Source organism: Hoplias malabaricus, chromosome X2, assembly GCF_029633855.1.
Source record: "Hoplias malabaricus isolate fHopMal1 chromosome X2, fHopMal1.hap1, whole genome shotgun sequence".
NCBI lineage: Eukaryota > Metazoa > Chordata > Actinopteri > Characiformes > Erythrinidae > Hoplias > Hoplias malabaricus.
Genome location: NC_089819.1, coordinates 8975465 through 8998225, shown reverse-complemented (window position 1 = coordinate 8998225; position 22761 = coordinate 8975465). Strand labels below are relative to the sequence as shown.

Sequence of the window (22761 nt, the reverse complement as noted above, 5' to 3'; positions counted from 1 at the left end):
AGGAATACATCCTGGAACATATTTCATTGATGATATTTCCACTAATTGATATTATCTATATCCTAAAAGAGTTGCATTAGAAACAGATTCTGTTATTGTAACATATTTTCTGTTGCTTTTCCAATTTTTTCTTATTTCTGTAGATCTCATTCATTCATGATCTTTATCTGCTTCTCCATTTCAGCGTCACAGTGGGTCCGGAGCCTATCACTTGGCGCAAGGCGGGAACAGGGCGACACACACTCACACATTCACACATAGAGACACTATTGAGTCACAAATCCACCTATCAACAAGTGACTGTGGAAGCTTGTAGACCGGCAATATATGGCCTGGTTTGTAAGGACTTTGCAGCAGACATGTTCTTTTTAAAGACATTTAAAGAAACATACCTAAATCTACCTAAATTTACTATAGCATGTCATCTACCTGAAACAACCCAATGTCTGACACAGTACTTATATAAGCCAGAAAGTATTCTTCATTTTTAGACTATTTTGTGCATTATACCTTCTTAGTGATGAAGAAAAGTTTATCAACGGCTTTATCAGAAAAATTCAAATCATTTTTACCTTTAGCATCATGAGATTTACTGCAGTTTTTGCACACAATTATACTATTTCACCAGTAAAAGGAAGTGAATGAAAATAAAATGTTTTGAGTTGACTACAGAAAGGCTCATAGGTGCTCAGGGCTGAAACCAATCGAGGAGAGTCAACTCTGTGGGCCCATCCTTCCTCAGTGTGGCTCAGGGCTTGATCTTCAAAATCGAATCTTCAAACTCCATCTAATTGCTCTGGCAGAGCAATTTTATTACACGGCTCTAAGCTCTGCCTTCTTCCCTGGTGAGAAAATCTGGAGGTACAAAGCCAATGATGAGATTTTACTGAGATCATTATTTTGTTTTGATAATATATTTTTTTAATTCTTCAGAATAATAAAAAAAAAGATGCACACGAAAGGCCCTTTGCTTAGATTAGAACTGAGCTCCTTTGCCATCAATGAGCTGATTTTATTTCCCAGTAGAATCTATATCTGGTTGTAAGATTTAGGCTACAAAATTTGTTGAGTGTTCTTTTTAATTTTGAAGCAGATATAAGTAATGTTTTTTTTACAGGAACTTTACAGCTTTTGGTCATATAGGTTATAAACTGAAAATTTACACTGATTTACATTTAACTTTATATCAGAAACTCTAGCGAATTTAAGTCTTACATTTAAAGCCTTAGCAATTTCATTTACAATTTCTAGACAGACAGCAGTGTCATCTGCCAGTTGTGATATTTTTAACTTATTTTCATTAGCTTTTATTCTGAAATGACTTTGATTTACCATCTTACTGGCGGGAGACACAGCGGCACAGCAGATAGTATCACAGTCACACAGCTCCAGGGACCTGGAGGTTGTGGGTTCAAGTCCCACTCCAGGTGACTGTCTGTAAGGAGTTTAGTGTGTTCTCCCTGTGCCTACATGGGTTTCCTCCCAAGGTCCAAAAACATGTTGGTAGGCTATTCAAAGGTGTTAGTATGTGTTGCCCTGTGAAGGACTGGCACCCCCTCCTGGGTGTATTCCTGCCTTGCGCCCAATGATTCTAGGTAGGCTCCCGACCCACCAGGACCCTGAACTAGATAAGCAGTTACAGACAATGAATGAATCTTACTGGTGAATAACAGGAATATTAGTGGTGATAGCATGTGACCTTGATGAATGCCTTTCAAAATATCTGTTACCTATCAAATCTTTGTGCAGTTCCCTCTAAATGATTTCAGGTCATTAATTCATTCATTCATTCATTTTCTGAGATAGCTGTATCCTGTTCAGCTTTGCAATGGGTCCAGAGCCTGCTTGGAATCACTGGACACAAGGCAGTAACACCACCTGAACAAGTCACCAGTCCATCACTGGGCACCATGCATTCACAAACTCACAGTCACTCACGCAGTCACACTTATGGACACTTTTGAATAATCAGCCCACCTACGTTTGTGGTCAGAGCGTCACCCAGTCACTCACACAATCACTCACACTCAGAATAAAGGAGCTAAAGAAAATAAATAAATCATTGAAGGTAATCATTGATGTGAGTGAATTATAAGCTTAACAGAAATGTATATTGAGCTGATGGGAGATTTTTGATGAGACCAATTGAAACATGTTGTTTGACATCTTGAAACAACACTTATTTGTTGAAACAAGGAAAGGTAAAAAAAAAAAAAAAATCAGCATTTATTCAAATATTCAGACCCAATTCAATAAACTTGACCATACACCAGGGGGCGGCCTTACCACTTTTCTTCACTTCATCTCTCTGAATATCGTCTAAGGGTCAATAGCTGAAGGAACAATGCAACTTTGTTAACGAATACGTTATTCCAATTTAAAGTGGAATTACACCCATTTTTATAAAATAAAGAGTAGGGAGTGTGTGTGCGTGTGAACTATACATAAGTGTGTGTGTGTGTGTGTGTGTGTGTGTGTGTGTGTGTGTGTGTGTGTGTGTGTGAGAGAGAGAGAGAGAGAGAGAGAGAGATGATAATGATGAAAAGTAGTGGAAGTGAATGTTTGTTTTTGGCATAACTTTTTCTAAGCATCTCTTCTCACTTAGAGCTGTTTTGTTTGATCTACTCTTATGTTTATTACTTCCTTTGTGCAGGCCTTGTTTTTTTTGTTTTTTTTTTTTTGTTCTTGTTTACTTCTTTTGTGCAGTGTTAAGATGTTCTCTTGATGGTGAAAGAATGGACACAAAACAGCTGTGGGTTTGTTCAGATCTGAAGTGAAAGTGGAGGTTGATTTTCTCCACTCTGTGAAAAATAAGTGCTTTTTTAATGTGATGGGGTCAGTTACTGTGGGACATTTTTGTGATTGTTATGGGTTGCAGATTCTCTGGAGCTTTTTGTCCGTTTTTGAAAACTCACTTCCTTCTATCCACCTTGCCTTTCCTCCGTCTCTCTCTCTCTCTCTCTCTCTCTCTCTCTCTCTCTCTTACACACTCACGCACACACACACACACACACACACACACACACACATATATACACCCACCCACACACACACACACACACACACACACACAGAGAGAGAGAGACAGCATCTCGCAGCTTTGAGGATGCATGTCCTCTGCGCACTGTGTTTTCTACTGTCCACGCTCTCGTGGCCGTGCTGTGCACAGATGGTAGATGTGCGTGCGCTCGATACGTGGACTCTGGAGGTGCAGTGGAATTCAAGCAGCACAGAGGAGACACATGAGGTGCAGGTGATGCTCACAAGCCGCTCCCAGTTGCTTTTCCAGGTAAGGACTGTACTTCTCAGAGACATTTTATCTAGTTTAGATTTTGTTTAGAATCTTTCTTTCTTTTCTTATATTTCTCTCTCTCTCTGTGTCTCCATATCCTTGTGTCTCCATATACTTGTGTGTGTGTGTGTGTGTGTGTGTGTGTGTGTGTGTGTGTGTGTGTGTGTAGAGTAACATTACTGGAGGTCCATTCTTTTCGTGGATCTGGACGTCGTCGTTTCCACTGCAGTGTGCAGATCACTCAGTGCGCGTGAGGCGCATATTTAATCAAACTGTTGTCAGCCCTTGGAGCCAGTGGACCACGAGCTACGGTGAGTTATTCTAATACAGTAGAAAGCTAGGTTTTTCTACAAACCGGATTCCAAAAAAGTTGGGACAATAAACAAATTGTGAATAAAAACTGAATGCAATGATGTGGAGATGGCAAATGTCAATATTTTATTCGTAATAGAACATAGATGACAGATCAAAAGTTTAATCTGAGTAAATGTAACTTAAGTCTAAGTAACATTTTAAATGGAAAAATATGTTGATTCAAAATTTCACAGTATCATCAAATCCCAAAAAAGTTGGGACAAGTAGCAATAAGTGGCTAGAAAAAGGAAATTGAGCATATAACGAACAGCTGGAAGACCAATTAACACTAATTAGGTCAACTGACAACATGATTGGGTAAAAAAAGAGCTTCTCAGAGTGTCAGTGTCCCTCTGAAGCCAAGATGGTAAGAGGATCACCAATTCCACCATTGTTGTGCAGAAAGATAGTGCAGCGATACCAGAATGGTGTTACCCAGCGTAAAATAGCAAAGACTTTTAAGTTATCATCATCAACCGTGCATAACATCATCAAAAGATTCAGAGAATCTGGAACAATTGCTGTGCGTAAGGGTCAAGGCCATAAAACTCTACTGGATGCTCGTGATCTCCGGGCCCTTAAACGTCACTGCACCTCAAACAGGAATGCCACTGTCAAGGGAATAACAGAATGGGCTCAAGAATACTTCCAGAAAGCATTGTCAGTGAGCTCAATCCACCGTGCCATCCGCCGTTACCAGCTGAAACTCTACAGTGCAAAGAGGAAGCCATTTCTAAGCAAGCTCTACAAGCTCAGACGTTTACACTGGGCCAGGGATCTTTTAAAATGGAGTGTGGCAAAATGGAAGACTGTTCTGTGGTCAGATGAGTCACGATTTGAAGTTCTTTATGGAACACTGGGACGCCATGTCATCAGGACCAGAGAGGACAAGGATAACCCAAGTTGTTATCAACGCTCCGTTCAGAAGCCTGCATCACTGATGGTATGGGGTTGCATGAGTGCTTGTGGCATGGGCAGCTTGCATGTCTGGAAAGGCACCATTAATGCAGAGAACTATGTTCAGGTTCTAGAACAACATATGCTCCCATCTAGACGTCATCTCTTTCAGAGAAGACCCTGCATTTTTCAACAAGATAATGCCAGACCACATTCTGCAGCAATCACAACATCATGGCTACGTAGGAGAAGGATCCGGGGGCTGAAATGGCAGCCTGCAGTCCAGATCTTTCACCTTTAGAGAACATTTGGCGCATCATAAAGAGGAAGGTGCGACAAAGAAGGCCCAAGACGATTGAACAGTTAGAGGCCTGTATTAGACATGAATGGGAGAGCATTCCTATTTCTAAACTTGAGAAACTGGTCTCCTCTGTCCCCAAACGTCTGTTGAGTGTTGTAAGAAGAAGGGGAGATGCCACACAGTGGTAAAAAAATGGCCTTGTCCCAACATTTTGGGATTTATTGACGCCATGAAATTTTGAAACAACATATTTTTCCCTTAAAATGATACATTCTCTCATTTTAAACTTTTGATCTGTGATTTTTGTTCTATTCTGAATAAAATATTAGATGTTGGGACCTCCACATCATTGCATTCAGTTTTTATTCACAATTTGTTTAGTGTCCCAACATTTTTGGAATCCGGTTTGTAATAATTCATTCAGATCCATTTATTATTTGTAAATGCTTGTCCAGTTGAGGGTCACGGTGTGTCCGGGGCCTACCCGGAAATCACTGGCCACAAGGTGGGAACACAACCTGGAGGAGGCGCCAGTCCTTCACAGGTTGACACACACTCACACATTCACTCACACACTCACATCCATGGACACTTTTCAGTTGCCAATCCACCTACCAAAGTGTGTTTTTGAACCATGGGAGGAAACCCACGCGGACACGGGGAGAACACACCAAACTCCTTACAGACAATCACCTGGAGTCTGGCTCAAAAGCACAACCCCAGGATCCTGGAGCTGTGTGACAGCGACACTAGCTATTGTGCCACTGTGTAAATGGATGTAGAAGGGGAATGTTTCTGACAAAATGAGCAGTGAATGAAAGTATAAGAGGGTGTTTCTAATAATGTGGCTGTGTTTGTTCTAGGTCTGCAGAGTATTTCCTCTACTGAAATCAGACTGTTCCCCAAGGAAAAAGTTTTAAAGGAGGGAAGCTCCGCCCACTTCTGCTGCATCCCACCAGACAGTGCTCAGGTGACAGAAATCCTCTTTAGAAACAGGGCATATGAGCTCATTAGGATTGATCCCCAGGTTAGAGCTATTGAGGTCCACTCTCTGAATGCCACTTATTTCGGAGTGAATCTGATCTGTCGGGTCAGCACCGGATCTGAACGCTTTACCCTCAACTACGTCACTTGTGAGTGCAACTGTCCTTTTCCAAAAATTCAAATATAACACTCAGTAGGAGGCCACCCTCACTTACACATTTACATCCGTTCACCATTAAAAAGTATTTGTTGAATGCTTTAATAGAACTCATAAAGCTTTAAGCAAACACTATCAATGGATTAATGGAGCCACACAAATCCTGTATCCATAATGCTTTTTATATGCATTTGTAAGGTGTTATATGACACACACAGTGTCATACTGTCAGAAAAACCTTCACTCATACATATTCACACCTTTAGTTACGGAACATAATTGTACCTTATTCTGTTACAAAGGTAAATTTTAAAATTGTGTTGATTTCATAAGCACACAGTTCTATAATGAAATCTTACAAAATTTAATGTGCCTTTAGGGAACAACATTGGACTTTAAAACTACTTTTCTGAGAATGTATGATATCTGCCATATTTCTCAACATTTTCATAACACTTTATAAAACAAGTGTGCATTACTTCCAAAAGTCAGATACCATAATATGTTACATAATTTTGTATGTGTTCAGACCCAAATTTTGTTATCATCCTCAATTTTTACATTGTTTTTTAAAAAGATGTTATAATGCATGTAATGTATGTAATGTATAAAACATGTATGTAATTAATAAAACATGTTTAGACTGATTATGCCAGGTTTAATAATGCATTATAATATAATATAATATAATATAATAATAAATACAGTATTTCTTGTATACAGTGTTCTTATGAACACAATCAGGTTCTGAACCCTGATGTTATGAAGTCATACGCCCTTGTTCCATGAAGTGCACTTAAAAAGAACTTATAAACTGTTAGAGCACAGGCTTATGTCAGACGTTACCTTAAACTTGTTACCTTATACCTGCATTTAAGGAGCATCACACGTACAGGTTTGAACTGATTCTGACTCTGAACTTTTTATACTGGACTCTCACTCTCATTTTATCTGGTTCTGATTTGGTTCTACAGTTCCTCCAGAGAAGCCTCAGAACATATACTGTTGGACAAAGGACCTAAGGAAAATTATTTGCTCATGGTCTGCCAGCCAGCGTCCTGACCTAAGTGACCTTCGCTACTGCCGTCGCTATTCACTTCACATTCAGTGAGTCTAACCTCATTACAAAACATCACTGTATAGTCTGATCTCATTACAACACTTTACTGTACAGCCTGATCTCATTTCAACACCTCATTCTACAGTCTAATCTCATTACAATGCTTTTTCTGGACAATCTGATCTCATAACGACACTTCACTGTACAGTCTGACCTCATTGAAACACCTCACTGTACAGTCTGATCTCATTAAAACAGCTCACTGGACAGTCTGATCTCATTACAACACCTCACTGTACAGTCTGATCTCATTACAACAGCTCACTGTACAGTCTGATCTCATTACAACAGCTCACTGTACGGTCTGATCTCATTACAACACCTCACTGTACGGTCTGATCTCATCACAACACCTCGCTGTAGAATCTGATCTCATTACAACACATCACTGGACAGTCTGATCTCATTTCAACACCTCACTGGACAGTGTAATCTCATTACAACACCTCACTGTACAGTCTGATCTCATTACAACAGCTCACTGTACGGTCTGATCTCATCACAACACCTCGCTGTAGAATCTGATCTCATTACAACACATCACTGGACAGTCTGATCTCATTTCAACACCTCACTGGACAGTCTGATCTTATTACAAAACCTCACTGGACAGTGTAATCTCATTACAACACCTCACTGTACAGTCTGATCTCATTACAACAGCTCACTGTACGGTCTGATCTCATTACAACACCTCACTGTACGGTCTGATCTCATTTCAACACCTCACTGGACAGTCTGATCTTATTACAAAACCTCACTGGACAGTGTAATCTCATTACAACACCTCACTGTACAGTCAGATTTAATTACAATACCTCACTGGACAGTGTGATCTCATTACAATGACTCGTGGTACAGTCTCATCTTATGTGTATGTGTGTGTGTGTGTGTGTGTGTGTGTGTGTGTGTGTGTGTGTGTGTGGTAGAGATGCACAAACTGAAGTAAAGTGTGATGGGAAAACTCCATCCTGTGATTTTGCGGCACTGTCCAATCACGACTTCTACAACATCAGCATTCGAGTGAATAACAGCCTTGGAGAACAAAGTCAGACCTACACCTTTAACATCACTCAAAGAGGTAAACTTCATAACACTTTGAAACCCCTGTAACACTCTACAAGCTCTATATCGCTGTACAGTGTCCTTTGTTCTGAAATATTCCATCTGTGTGTGTTTCCCAGTGTTCCCCATTCCTAGATCATCCTGGCTGTTTCCAAAATGGCTCTCTATTTATGTTTTAGGGCAGTACTGAGTGTGTCGTCATTTTTACCTGAGGGTCCAAGTCCTAAAGTGTTATTAAACCATGATTTTGAGGGCACTACAATCTTCCACAGTACACTTGTAATATATAATGAACATCGTAATTCACTACTTGAGCTGAATGTGGACAAGGATGGATTGCAAGTGTTTATTTTACTAAGCAACAGACAATGGGGAAATTGTCCGAAATCACTTGTGTTTCTTAGCACTACTTATAATGCCTGAGTAAATAGCACAATACTAATGAGGGACTAGGGAGCCATTTCTATCACATCTCCTCTCTGTCTGTGTTCTGCAGTGTTTCCGGATATACATTACCTGTCTGTGTTGCCGGGGGTAACAGATGTGACAGTGTCCTGGGTTTTAAGCGGACATTTTACCGGCCTCTGTTTTTCCTGTGAAATCACACTGGAGCCAACAGCAAAGACAAGTGTGAGCCAACTCTCTCTTAGATCTGCTTTCTAAGATCCAAATGATGAATTATAACATACACTTTTCATATTTGCATTATTCATATATTTTGAAAAATTTGATTTGTAAAGGACGAACAATAACTGACACTACGCTCCTGTTGGTGCGTGCTGTTGTGAGTGAATGGCTAGACCTTTTCTTTCTAATCCTGAGAGCTTTCGGAACATAATTGTTAAGCTATTATAATTTTAAATTTAAAAGTTGTGTTTTTTCATATGCCCCATTTCATCTCCTGGACTTTTATATTACACAGTTCTATAATTTAAGTTCACAAACATGCACCTCTCCTTCTGGAGGAGAGTGTGTGTGTGTGTGGTAGAGATGCACAAACTGAAGTAAAGTGTGATGTGTTTTTTTAGGAAACACAGCTTGACTTCAACACCACTGTTGTACCTTTAAAGGTACATTTACACTGTTTGTACCAAAGCTTTTTTTTGGAGCGTGGACTGAATAAGCAAAGGTTAAGAAATCAAGCTTTTACTGAGAAAACAGGAACCATATCACAGTTTTAGAAAAACATCTGCATCATATGTTAGTGATGTGTTGTGTCACATTTGTGTCTGTTCAGGAGCAGCAGTTTATTATATCTGATCCAGAGCAGCGTCTCAGTACCAGTCTCCAGGAGCTAAAGCCAAGCTCATACTACTCCACAAGGGTACGCTGTGCTCTGCAAGGAAACAGCTGGGGGCCATGGAGTTCCACCCTCAACTTCACCACAGGTCTGAAGACATAGATGTTATTTACGTTTTATTACACAATAATTATGATTAATTAACCTACCTAAATTATTAAGACTAATTTCCCCTATGTGGCAGTAAAGTGGAGAGAAAATATCAACATATTTATTATAATATTTTTATGAGTCTCCATAACATGTGATTTTACCTAGAAGAAATGTACATGTGAACGCAAATATTTGTAACATTTTCTTGGATATTGCCAAGATTTGATCCTGCTTGCCCCCTAGTACAAAGTCTTAATAAATTCAGAGTGAGCACGTGTTAACAGAGACACTAATATTCTGGAGAATCCTGCTGTATCTCCTGCACAGCTGCCTCCCCATGCCTAAAACATGTGGAATATTTTCAGCTGTCAAAAACACGTCTGACACAGAAAATATCCTGCTGTTTGGACGTATGGAAGTACAGCACCGGAAAATGTCAGTAGCTAATTCTTCTGATGTTTTCCAGACGTTCATGATGTTGATTTCTCTCTGAGGGGTCTGCTAAGGAGTGAGGAAGGGGTGAGAACCCCTTGTTTTGAAAAACCTGTTAGAAAAACAGTCCACTTCGTTATAAATAAAACTATCTATTATCTGTTGTAATGGCCATTACATCAATAAAATATGTTTTATTTAATAAAACATCTAATTTCATCTTGTGAAGGCTGACATGTGCAGTACACGTTTTCAGTACAATATTTTAGGCTTATGGAAATCTTATGTACACCCTATGTAAATAACCTTTGAATAAAATGTCATCTGTATTTGAAAGTGATCTTAGAGCATTTTGTTTGAGACATTTTATATGAGATGTGTACGTGATGTAAAAAAATGTGATGATATGTGGATTATTAGGGCAAAACAACAAATATCGTAGGTCCATATGTAGAGACGTGTGATATTTGTGTAGGAGTTCCTTGCTTAATAAAGATTATTTTGTGAATAATAAGTTATATTAATAATAATATGTTATAATAATAATTCTCTCTCTGTTTCTCAGAGCCTCTAGTGACGGTAGATATCTGGACAAAGATCAGACACCACTTTCATAATCGCACTGTCACTCTTTTGTGGAAAAGTGTAAGAACTGCTTCTCTTTTTCTCATGAATACAAAAAAAATAATAATAAACTTAGAGAAAATAGTCCTTTAAAGTGAAAAGAAAACAGTTTTTCACTCTACCATAAAAATGAGACAATTGTTTACCACTACAATGTAGCAAATTGTGACATAGAGGCTTGGAAGCCAGGAGTGGGACAAGTGGTTTGTTTGGGTTTTTTTTATATCAACTGTAAAAAAAAAAAAAAAAAACACAAGGAAACAAAAAAAAAAGACAAGGTTAAAACAAAACAGATTAGGCGCTAGATCCAATATTAGGCTAAAAAACAAAGACCTAACTGTGTGTGTATTTCTCAGTTTAACAGTGGTACGGACTCTAATGTGGAGGCTTATGAGGTGTGTTTGTGTGTGGAACCGAATGGCACTCAGAGCAAAAAGTGTGTAAATGTGACAGAGCTAATGCTGGAGTTTTCTCTGGGACAAGGAGTGTGTTCTGTTTCAGTCAGAGCTCTTACTCTTAGAGGATCATCTATAACTTCATACTTCACTATTCCTGCTTTAGGCTCAGGTACGTACATCCATACAAACACACACATGCACATACACATACACACTATATATATATAATATAAATAATGTGTGTGTGTGTGTGTGTGTGTTACAGTGTTCCTGCTGAAAGAGAAGAGGATTGTAGGTAATTTGGAGGGTTTCTTGTTGTCCTGGACCCCGCTCTCCTCTGCCACATGTGGCTATGCTGTAGAATGGAATACAATGTGGAGGAAGGTCTCAGCCAATCAGACCTCCCTATTACTCAGCACAGGTAAGCAAACAGTCCACAGCTACAACCTACTATAGGTCAATATGTGTAAGACTGCACAGTACCTACATAAGCCTATCATTACAACTAACACCAACCTATACAAACCTCTATAAAGACTAGGGCTGTGTCTGAAACAAGCCGAAAGCTGTCTACTAAGGCAGTATTCTGAGGAAGGAAAGCGCAACTTTGCATCTGAAATTATCGCTTGTTTAATCGCTGCCTGCTTTGGTTCAATATCTTCAAAGTTGTAATAATTTTGGCGAGCACTCTAGGTGTACTGGTGTCCTGGTAAGATGTAAATATTGCTCTTTTTAAAGTCTATCTCTAACGCAATTCAGTTACAAACATTGTAACTTCAAAACACCACCTTCTAAGGCACTGACTTGTGAGACACCAAGGCAGCAGTGCATCAAGGCTGCTGCCTTCTGTTTCAGACACAGCATAAATTCCAAGATTTGATTCTAAAAGTGTTACAACAGATGCTTGTTGGAATAAGTGGAATGTTTTACTGAATTCGTTATAAGGTCATTAAAGTTTTAATCTATTAAGCCTATAAATATGTCTGAAAATCCCAAATACATACTTTTATAATCATAGTTATACTTTTTGTATAAGAATGTATAATCACTTATAAAACACAAAGCATTCTAAAGGTTAATTTCATCAGGTCTAATTTTATAAGATGCTAATAAGATTCTGATTAGAGTTCATTGAAATGTGCTCCTTTGGTCCTCACTTTGTTTCTTTTCTGAACTGTGTGAGTAAAGGTTTAAGTGAAATTTTGTTTTTGCAGAAATGTTCAGAAAAGGCGTGAGATACACCTTTCTGATCTACAGCTGTGTCTGGGAAGAATATAGAGTTCATGAGAAGCATACAGGATACTTACAGGAACAGAGTGAGAACACACACACACACACAGCATACAGGAACAGAGAGCACACACACACATACACAGCACACAGGAATAGAGGACACACACATGAACACACACACCCACATACACACACACACACAAACCTACACGCACACATATACACACCCAAACCTGCACACACACGTGGCATACTTACAGGAACAGTGCGATAAAATTACACACACGCACACACATATATACACACACAAACACACACACACACACTAACTGATTTTCTTGTGTCGCAATGTTGCGAAACATGGTATGTGTTATTTCGCAATGTATTCTCTTAGAAACATTTCATCACTTATTTATTTACTTAATTGTACTGTGTTCATTTTGGGTAATTTCCAGTTGACCTTGTTTAGATAGGTTCAAATATTGTCTTATAAATATATCAGTAATACAGAGTTCATAATGTATTATATGCATGTTTAATGTGTTATATGATAGACATAATACCTTTAAACACCTAGTATAAGATGGGATATGTGTATGTGTTGTGTAACTGTATATTTGTTGTGTGTTTAGAGCCGGACAAAGTCCCAGATTTGATTCTTCCTCTGAGTCTGAGCTGGTCATCTGTTGAACTTAAATGGAAGTTTAATGAATATAATGCATCACATCCAGGATTCATCACTGGATACAAACTCACCATCCACTACTGGAGGCACAGTCACAGTTAGTGCATTAAACTTCATAGTGCTAAAATACAACACGTACCGAGAGTGAAAAAAAGAACCCAAATACACAAGTCCTGAATAACTAAGCTAGAGTAACTTCTTAAATGAGCAGTCAGTCATTCTCTAATGATTCTTGCATTAGTAGTCCATGTAGTTATTTCTAGTGAGCTTTAATAAGAATTAGAATTTAGAGAGTAATTATTGTTTCTGTTTATGTGTTGATGATGTGCAGGTTTTTTAAACATCTCGGTGGAAGACCCTCACAGTAAATCACTTCCTGTGATTGGTTTGAATGAAGGACAAAAATACACCCTGCGACTGTCCGCCTGCACTCAAGTCGGCTGTGGCCCAGAATTTGTCTACACCTTCACCACACCATCCAACAGTTAGTGTAAATCTTTAGGATTTAAACACACAATAGAACTATTAACAAAATTAATTTTATACAGAGAATAAAGTCAGTATTTTTAGAATAAAATCATAATATTCCAAGTCCTTTCAAATTACAGTCACTGTGGTCATACCCCCAAAGGCCCATATTTAGTACCTTTAATTAGAGAACATAATTGAACCATTTTCTATATTAACTGTAGATTTTTAAGTTGTGTTGATTTCATATGCCCCATTTCATCTCCAGGACTTGTATTATGTTTTTATTTTACACGGTTTCTATAATGAAAGTTGACAAATATTCACCTCTCCTTCTGGAGAAGAGAATGGAATGTACGTTTAAGGAATACAACTAAACTTTAACATCACTGTTGTACCTTTAAAGGTACATTTACACAGTTTGTACGTTGATGAATAATAATGTACCTGTATAGTACCATTTTTCTGAAAGTGTTCCATAGGTTGCTGCAGAACACACCACAGAAAAGCATCTGTAACCCTAACCCAGACCCTAAATAAAAGAAATATATATATATATATATATATATATATATATATATATATATATATATATATATATAGTAAAATATTTTTAAGGAAAAAAATGAATAGCACTGAAAAAGAACATGTTATCACAATTCTGAAAGGAAGCTCAAATGTGAACCCCTGGGAGAGAATGGAAGCTTTTATGTTTAGATTTAAATAAAAATTTCATGAAATAGTTAAGTATTAATACAAACCGGATTCCAAAAAAGTTGGGACACTAAACAAATTGTGAATAAAAACTGAATGCAATGATGTGGAGGCGCCAACATCTAATATTTTATTCAGAATAGAACACAAATCACAGATCAAAAGTTTAAACTGAGAGAATGTATCATTTTAAGGGAAAAATATGTTGTTTCAAAATTTCATGGCGTCAACAAATCCCAAAAAAGTTGGGACAAGGCCACTTTTTACCACTGTGTGACATCCTCCCTTCTTACAACACTCAACAGACGTTTGGGGACAGAGGAGACCAGTTTCTCAAGTTTAGAAATAGGAATGCTCTCCCATTCATGTCTAATACAGGCCTCTAACTGTTCAATCGTCTTGGGCCTTCTTTGTCGCACCTTCCTCTTTATGATGCGCCAAATGTTCTCTATAGGTGAAAGATCTGGACTGCAGGCTGGACATTTCAGTACCTGGATCCTTCTCCTACGTAGCCATGATGTTGTGATTGCTGCAGAATGTGGTCTGGCATTATCTTGTTGAAAAATGCAGGGTCTTCCCTGAAAGAGATGATGTCTAGATGTGAGCATATGTTGTTCTAGAACCTGAACATAGTTCTCTGCATAAATGGTGCCTTTCCAGACATGCAAGCTGCCCATGCCACAAGCACAGGAAGTAATCCTGAGCCCATTCTGTTATTTTCTTGACAGTGGCATACCTGTTTGAGGTGCAGTGATGTTTAAGGGCCCGGAGATCACGAGCATCCAGTGGAGTTTTATGGCCTTGACCCTTACGCACAGCAATTGTTGCAGATTCTCTGAATCTTTTGATGATGTTATGCATGGTTGATGATGATAACTTAAAAGTCTTTGCTATTTTACGCTGGGTAACACCATTCTGGTATCGCTGCACTATCTTTCTGCGCAACAATGGTGGAATTGGTGATCCTCTTACCATCTTGGCTTCAGAGAGACACTGACACTCTGAGAAGCTCTTTTTATACCCAATCATGTTGTCAATTGACCTAATTAGTGTTAATTGGTCTTCCAGCTGTTCGTTATATGCTCAATTTCCTTTTTCCAGCCACTTATTGCTACTTGTCCCAATTCATTTGTTGACACTGAAATTGTGAATCCACATATTTTTCCTTTAAAATGTTACATTTTCTCAGATTAAACTTTTGATCTGTCATCTATGTTCTATTACGAATAAAATATTGATATTTGCCATCTCCACATCATTGCATTCAGTTTTTATTCACAATTTGTTTAGTGTCCCAACTTTTTTGGAATCCAGTTTGTATAATAATAATAATATATTTTTTTGTAACTGTCAGATTACCTGCTGATTGTGAAGATTGTAACACCCCTCTTTGTTTTGACTGGCTGCTGTATTTGCCTGTGGCTTTGCAAAGAAACGTGAGTATTTTAAAATAACATTTTAAAATTGAGCAGAGAGACCTTAGACTTATGTAGAGCTTCTCAAAACCATTTCGCTCTATTGAACGTTAGTGCCTCAAAGTGCATTTAACTGAGTTTGATGTATAGTTATTTGTTATTATGTCTTATCTCTAGACTGAGGGGAGTGGTGGAAGATGTGTCAAGTTTCCCCTCTGAGCGGTGCCTGAAGATTTTGGAGCTAGATGCCTCTCTGTATGAAGTAGGTGTATGAAAGAATTCACTGAATTCTTTCAATAATAAAAGCGTTCACTGCATCCACAGTCTTGCCAAAAAGAACAATAGCAGTACATTTTAAATGTAAAGAAGCCATCAGTAATTTTTTCCAGATACCTGCTGTCCTGGATATATCAGAGATTCTGAACTACATCTGTGTTGAACATGGTTGGCTTATGTGTTGGTTCCTCTCTAGGGAGAAATCTAGATAATTTCTGGACAGCAATGTATCTTTGTATAAAAAGGACAATAGTAAATAACATAACTGATCGTTTCTTTAATAATCAGAACTATGAATAATATTAGCTAACTCTGCAATTTTAAGATAGCTAAGTGTAACCGACTCTGCTAATTAAAACACAAACTCACTCTTCTTGATTGGAATGGATTAGTTTTACGTGGGGAGCTGGGGTAATGTTATTTTACCACAGGTCCTCACAGGTCATTGACAAGATGTCAATAATATGTTCATATTGGACTCACTAGATAAGAAACCTTGGTGTAAAAACACAGATTGGAGTAGCTACTGGATTGGCTCAGTATAGAAATGTAATCAGTAGAATATACACTGATCACGTCTGTAGGCTGCTGCTGTGTGCAAAACGTCCCTCTAGCTGCCAGATGTTTCACTCCTCTGAGTAATTCATCTTGTGGAACTGTGGTGTGTGGTTCAACACCTGAGGCTAGCCAACTCATCTGATCTATGCCATGTATTTAATCACTAAAAACCTCCTCCATTTCTTCCATTCTTGAGAAACCTGTAAAAAAATCTCCATTGTGCACTCAGTACAAATGATTGAAATTGTTTATATGTACAGGACTAAAATCACAGAGATGATCAAGCAATAAATAAATGACCTAATTTCCACCAGTAAAACTAGTCCAATCTGAATAGGGATTACCTTAAAACAGTTAAAGGTAGCTAACTCTCCTAACTCACCTGCTTGTGTTTGATGTTCTGAGTGAATGGCTAGACTTATTCCCCCCTCTCTGTGTAGAGTGTAAGTACACAGTGCCAGTTTTATATATATTATAACATAAGAATTAAACAAAACTTGTCCATTTCTCTGGTAATGGTCATCTGTCCCCACTCCCCAGGTGAGTGAGAAGCTGAGGATTCTGCAAGTGGAAGATTGCAGGTGCTGTGACCTGGATTTTGAGGAGAATTCTGCGCTAATCTTTACTAAAAGCTACGCTAAATGTTCTCATCCAGTCAGAGACAAAGAAGAGTTTGCTAAATGTCCTGAACCAGTCAGACATGACAATGATTCAGGAGTTTGGGGCGGGAGTGGGATGAGCGCCATTAACCTCACTTACATGTCCTCACCTGTACACCCTTCCCCCTTTCTTGTATCACCATCACCTGTCTCACCCTCTAACTTGCCTGTATCCCCCTCACATTCACCAGCAAATACCAGTGACTACGTCACCTCCATACCGACAGTGACTATGTGATTCAACTCAGTGTCCTTTAAAATGGAACACTGTGAAGATGGAGACAAAGATAGAGATAAATACCATTGATGCTTAAGAATATCCTATAAAATTAATAACTGATCAAAAATCATGCTGACCATGTAATTTGGCACAGCATTCATAGTCATTTAAGATGAATATATGGACAAAGGTCATCAGAGCTCCAGAAAAGCCTGTAAAATCAGCGATTGTATCACCTCTGTAACTCATTTATCAGCACAGCTTTCAGTCATTGAAGTTTGAACAATGTAAAGAAGGAAATGATGACGATTAAGTACAGGTGCTGGTCAAGTTGATTTATTTCAGAAATTTCATTCAAAAGTGAAACTTGTATATTATACTCATTCATTAAACACAGACTGATATATTTCAAGTGTTTATTCTTTTAATTTGATGATTATAACTGACAGCTAATGAAAACCCCAAATTAAGTATCAGTCATTAATGTTGGAAATGTGTGAACAAAGTTGATACTGTGTCTCAGATTAAACTGAAAATGTTTTAATTTGTTCATTTTCAAATTATTTTTCACAAAATGATTTGTTAACATTTGTAAATATGAACACACACCTTGGAAATGACATGAACTGTCATTTAGAAACATTTGTCAATATTCAAATTCTGGTGAATAAATGATTGGTTCACAGATAATACTAGTTAATAGTATAATAATGAAAGTTATTATTGTGTTACCAAATTCTCTTTATGCATTATTTATTCAGACCTTCATTAGACATGCTTGCTTTGATTTGGACAGTTTAACACAGCCAGTTCACCTATGACTGTGTGTTTTGAACTATGGAAAGAAACCAGAGCACCCGGAGAAAACCCATGCAGACACATCCTTAGACTCCTTACAGACAGTGACCCGAGGCAAAAAAGTAACATTCTTCTAATATTTTGCCATATATATTTTGTAATGATATTGCTACATACTTTGATTATATAACTATTCACAGTGAATATACATACAATCTCACAAAATGACAGTTCTACTTATGAACATTACAAAGCATTTTTAAAGTTCAAAAACAGAATCTAAATCCACTTCCTGTAAGTGTAGAACTGTAATTTCTTGGTTCTGTTTTGATTTGATTCCTTGTTGTGTTCCCGTTGTCATGTGACCTTCCTGCCCTCCCATTGATCATGTCATCACCCTTCTCTCCTGTTTCTAGTGTCAGGTGTTTTGATTAACTCCCAGGTGTATCTAGTCCATGACTGTGGTTCCTGTTTGTCCACCGTTTGTTATCTCTTCAGCCTGTTCTTTGTGTTTCTGTTTTGGTCTCCAGGTCTCCCTGCGTTTTTCAGTGCATAACTCTATCTGTATATTTAGTTCTAGCTCTATGTGTTTAGCTCTAGACTTATTTAGTTATTCTTGCTCTATCTGTGTTTTAGTTTATCTATAATAATAATAATAAGAATAATCATCATCATCAATTTTATTTATAAAGCACTTTTCAATTATCGAAAGCGCCAAAAAATATATTTCTTGTTCTCATCTCTAACTAATCTCTAAACTTTGTATTGTTTCCTTTCGTTGTTGTATTACTCTACATTTAGTTATAGTCATGTTGGGTGACATTACCTATAATATAGTGGAATTAGCTATAATCAATTATTATTAATTAATTATTATGCTCATCTGCTGAAGGGTTCTTGGCTCTGAAATTGAATCTGACCAGAAATTGAGGATTCTGTACAAGAATAGGTGCACACACAAATAAATAACCAATGACTGGTTTTATCACACAACTGGTTCATTAAATGTAATATCAAGTAATGAATATTGATTATACATTCATATAATGAAATGGACTACAGCGATACGTGAGGGAGGAGGGAGATTAATACATGAGGGAATTTCTCTATGATAACTACCTTCAGTTCTAAAAGGACTATAATTTTTCCCAGCAAAGCATGAAGCACCAACCTCTAAGACATGAAATGAAATGAACTGTGACCTTGGAGATGAGTGGAGACAATGCAAGCAGAAGACTTCAAAGATGCCAGTCTTTTAGGAGCTCCACTTGTCCTTCATTTCATTTCTGCCTTTCACTCCTTTATAATCCCCACCTCTTTTTTTACTCTATTTTTTACATTTTCCTTCTGTTTTCGGGTCTCTGAGTAACTGCACCTATACTCCCATCCTCGCTGCACTTCTGTTCTTTTAGTAGGTGCTCCTGTCTTCCTTCTCAGCTCTCAGACCTTCTCAGACATCACATATAATTTACAACATTTGATAAGGCAAAGACTAGAAGAATGACACCTTACTGTTGAATGAGTATCCAAGGTTTCTGATTCATGCTTTTTCATTTTTTATTAAACAATATTGCTTACACAATCTTCTTTAGTGCCACATAAACTTATGAAAATGATTTTTTCCAGTTGCCAGATAAGGGTACTAGGCTGGTTAAAGCATACTTTGAGGATATTCAGTTTTGCTTTAGTACAGGGGAATTTGTTACATCATGGCCACAGGTAATAATAGGTATAATGGCTGGATGTGAGATTTCACCATGAGCATTTACAATGGCAATGGAGGTAGTAATTAGGACCTCTAAGGTTCTAGATGGCTAAAGGTTTCATGATAGTACTCGGCTCCCCCCAATTAGGGCTTACATGAATGATATGACGACGCTAATGACTGCTATGCCTTGCACACGGCGGTTGCTGGAGAGGTTAAATGATTGGATCATAAACAGTCACAGCAACCTTAGTGTTGAGGTGTAGGATTCAACAGGAATTTTGTGACTGCAGGTAGGAAGAGAGTGTGGTGGGCCCTATATGAAGTTCTAATGCATTGGCATAGGATATTTTACATCTTATCTTGTGTATGATTATAATTAAACATAAGTCTCTCACATGAGCATAGATGTTTCAAGATACCCTGGAGCAGTGGTTCTCAAACTGTGAGTTCTCAAACTAGTGGTACGTGAAGCAGCCATAGGTAGAACGCCAAATAGCCTTGAAAAATGTATTACTACCTAATTAAGGAAATTATTCATGACTGAAAATCTAAAGTCTTTATGTGTAAATTCCATAATGTTTCACAGTTTTCATAATTATGCCTCAATGAAATTCATTTGTGTTGTAGAAAAATACAACGTGCTACGCATTCACTGTAGTTGATTACGTCTGTAAGGGAATGGCATGTTGGGGGAAATCCATGTAAAGAAAGCTCAATTTCAGTTGCTTATTGGACGTGAGCAAAGGCTAGAGACAGACATGAGCAATTTGGATTTTATTATAAAAGGGGCAAAGCAAAAGTGAGAAAAACAAGCTGAGACCAAGCATGAGAAATACTCTGAAGCCAAGAAAGACTAAATCTATAAAGAATTCTGTACTCGTGAAGACAAAATTGACCTCTTCTAGTATTTTATTTATTTTAAAATGCTTACTGCTCATACATTTTGTATGTTCTTATAAATGTATAATTGTATTTAAAAGATTCTGTAAAGGCCTAGTTATTTGTATTCTCTCCATAATTTTTAGTAATTATTTTGGATAATTTTAGTCAAGGAAGCAAAATTCAAGTAAATAAAAAGCAACAAAAACATGCAAAAATTCAAGCAAAATTTTGCTTCATGCCCCCGGACCAGAGGAAGAACCAGAGGCGCACATGTTTCTGTGATGAAATTCATAGGTGGCACTTGGAGGTTTTGGTTTGATGATGGGTGGTACTTAGTCTAAAGAGTTTGAGAACCACTGGCCTAGAATAAGTTGATTACATTTGAGAGAGATTCTTTAAAATGCAATTTAAAATAAATGTTAACACAAAATAATATCATTCAGACAAAACCATGTTTTACAAAGTTCTTAACAAAATAACGCACATATAGTGTCTTAGCAGATACAGATAGCTGCTATGTGAAGATGCTGATGATTCATGATTAAAAGTTCATTTTAAACATTCAATCTTTGTGTTTTACGGCTTATCCAGTTCAGGGTCGCGGTGGGTCCGGAGCCTACCCGGAATCACTGGGTGCAAGGTGGGAACACACCCTGGAGTGGGTGACACACACTCACACTTTCACTCACACACTCACACCTATAGACACCTTAGAGTTGCCAATCCACCTACCAAGGTGTGTTTTTGGACCGTGGGAGGAAACTGGAGCACCTGGAGGAAACCCACGTGGACACAGGGGGAACACACCTCTCACAGACAGTCACCCAGAGCAGGACTTGAACCCACAACTTCCAGGTCCCTGGATCTGAGTAACTGCGACACTACCTGCTGCACCACTGTGTCGCCCTTCAGATTTGTAGTTATTAATTAATTCTTTAACTAAGTGGTACCACATCTGGCGTACCACAACTTGTTGCTTCATGAGGTACACGTACCACAATTTGACAACCTCTGGCCTAGAGTGTTCATTATACGACCCTCTGTTCCAGATGTAGGTGTTTTCTCCAACTTCAATCTGGGCAGGGGAAAGTGGAGATGTCCCTGACAGTGACCAGTCTAAATTCTGCATGGTAAAGTCCCAAAAAGTTTATTAGAAATTAAAGCACATTTATTTCATTACAATATACTATTGATAACTAAGTGTCTGATCAGTTTCACCGTAGGACGGGTTAATACCAAAGTTGTTTGCTGCAGTAAGCCTTTATTGATCTTTTATGTCACAAAGCATAATGAACAAACACCTAAAGTGAAGTGTTACCCACCTTGGGGTGTAACAGACTATGTTTAAATTACAAATCCTGTTTCTGGAAAAGCTGTGAGATTTTTGTAAATGTCATAAATACATTATATTTGTTCATTTTCCTGATCTTTTTTCCACTAACAAATGTACAAAGCTGTCTCTTGTATTCACTGAGCACCTTGACTGCGTTTTGTAAATATAAACACAATTCGTATTTGATCTTCAATACACTCAAAAAAGAAACAAACAAAAAAATAAATAAATAAATAAAGGGACATGGCAACAGTACACATTTCGAAACATTACACAATAATAGGTGTGTACATAAAAGGTTTTTGTCTGTGAGATCAAAGAGGGGACATGGCTCATTATAGTTTTAAAAAGTATATTCCTCATCACAACACAACAAAGGATTCAGGTGTTTCACCATCTACAATATATACTCTGTCATGGCGTGGGGGACATTCGTGTGTGAGAAGTTTCCATTATGTGGAGATGTATATTGTGACCATGGATTGTTCCACAGCAAAATCTTGTACCAAGCCAAACCGGGCAAAAATTAAACTCAAAACATTTTGTACATATTTGTAATACAATGGTAAACATGCATTGATCCTGACATATTTGGAGCTTGTTCAAAATTAGGACTGGGATTTGTCTTTTCATTTGAATCAGCTTTCTGCTCTAATTACATTTTACATAAACATACTTTTTCCTGGGAAACAGGCTTTGTATATGCTGTTGTGTTATTGTTTATTATAAGCACTTTTTTATTTGAAGCAAAACTCATCTCTGTGTGAAAGCATTTCTGACTTTTTGAGTTTTATC

General features: G+C 37.8%; 1 protein-coding gene and 1 pseudogene across 1 annotated transcript; one reads left to right on the top strand and one right to left on the bottom strand.

Annotated features, from left to right (window-relative positions):
- The window catches only part of LOC136676576 (uncharacterized), a 310723-nt pseudogene that overhangs the window by 57885 nt on the left and 230077 nt on the right, over positions 1-22761 (bottom strand).
- Positions 3170-17718, top strand: LOC136676517 (leukemia inhibitory factor receptor-like). Its single transcript, XM_066653606.1, has 16 exons — positions 3170-3289; positions 3462-3603; positions 5708-5977; positions 6960-7092; positions 8035-8186; positions 8667-8800; positions 9408-9558; positions 10561-10640; positions 10976-11186; positions 11283-11438; positions 12232-12333; positions 12883-13032; positions 13267-13419; positions 15472-15553; positions 15710-15794; positions 16907-17718. The coding sequence occupies exons 1-16, from the start codon at positions 3170-3172 to the stop codon at positions 17261-17263; spliced, it is 2478 nt and encodes an 825-aa protein (XP_066509703.1). The 3' UTR covers positions 17264-17718.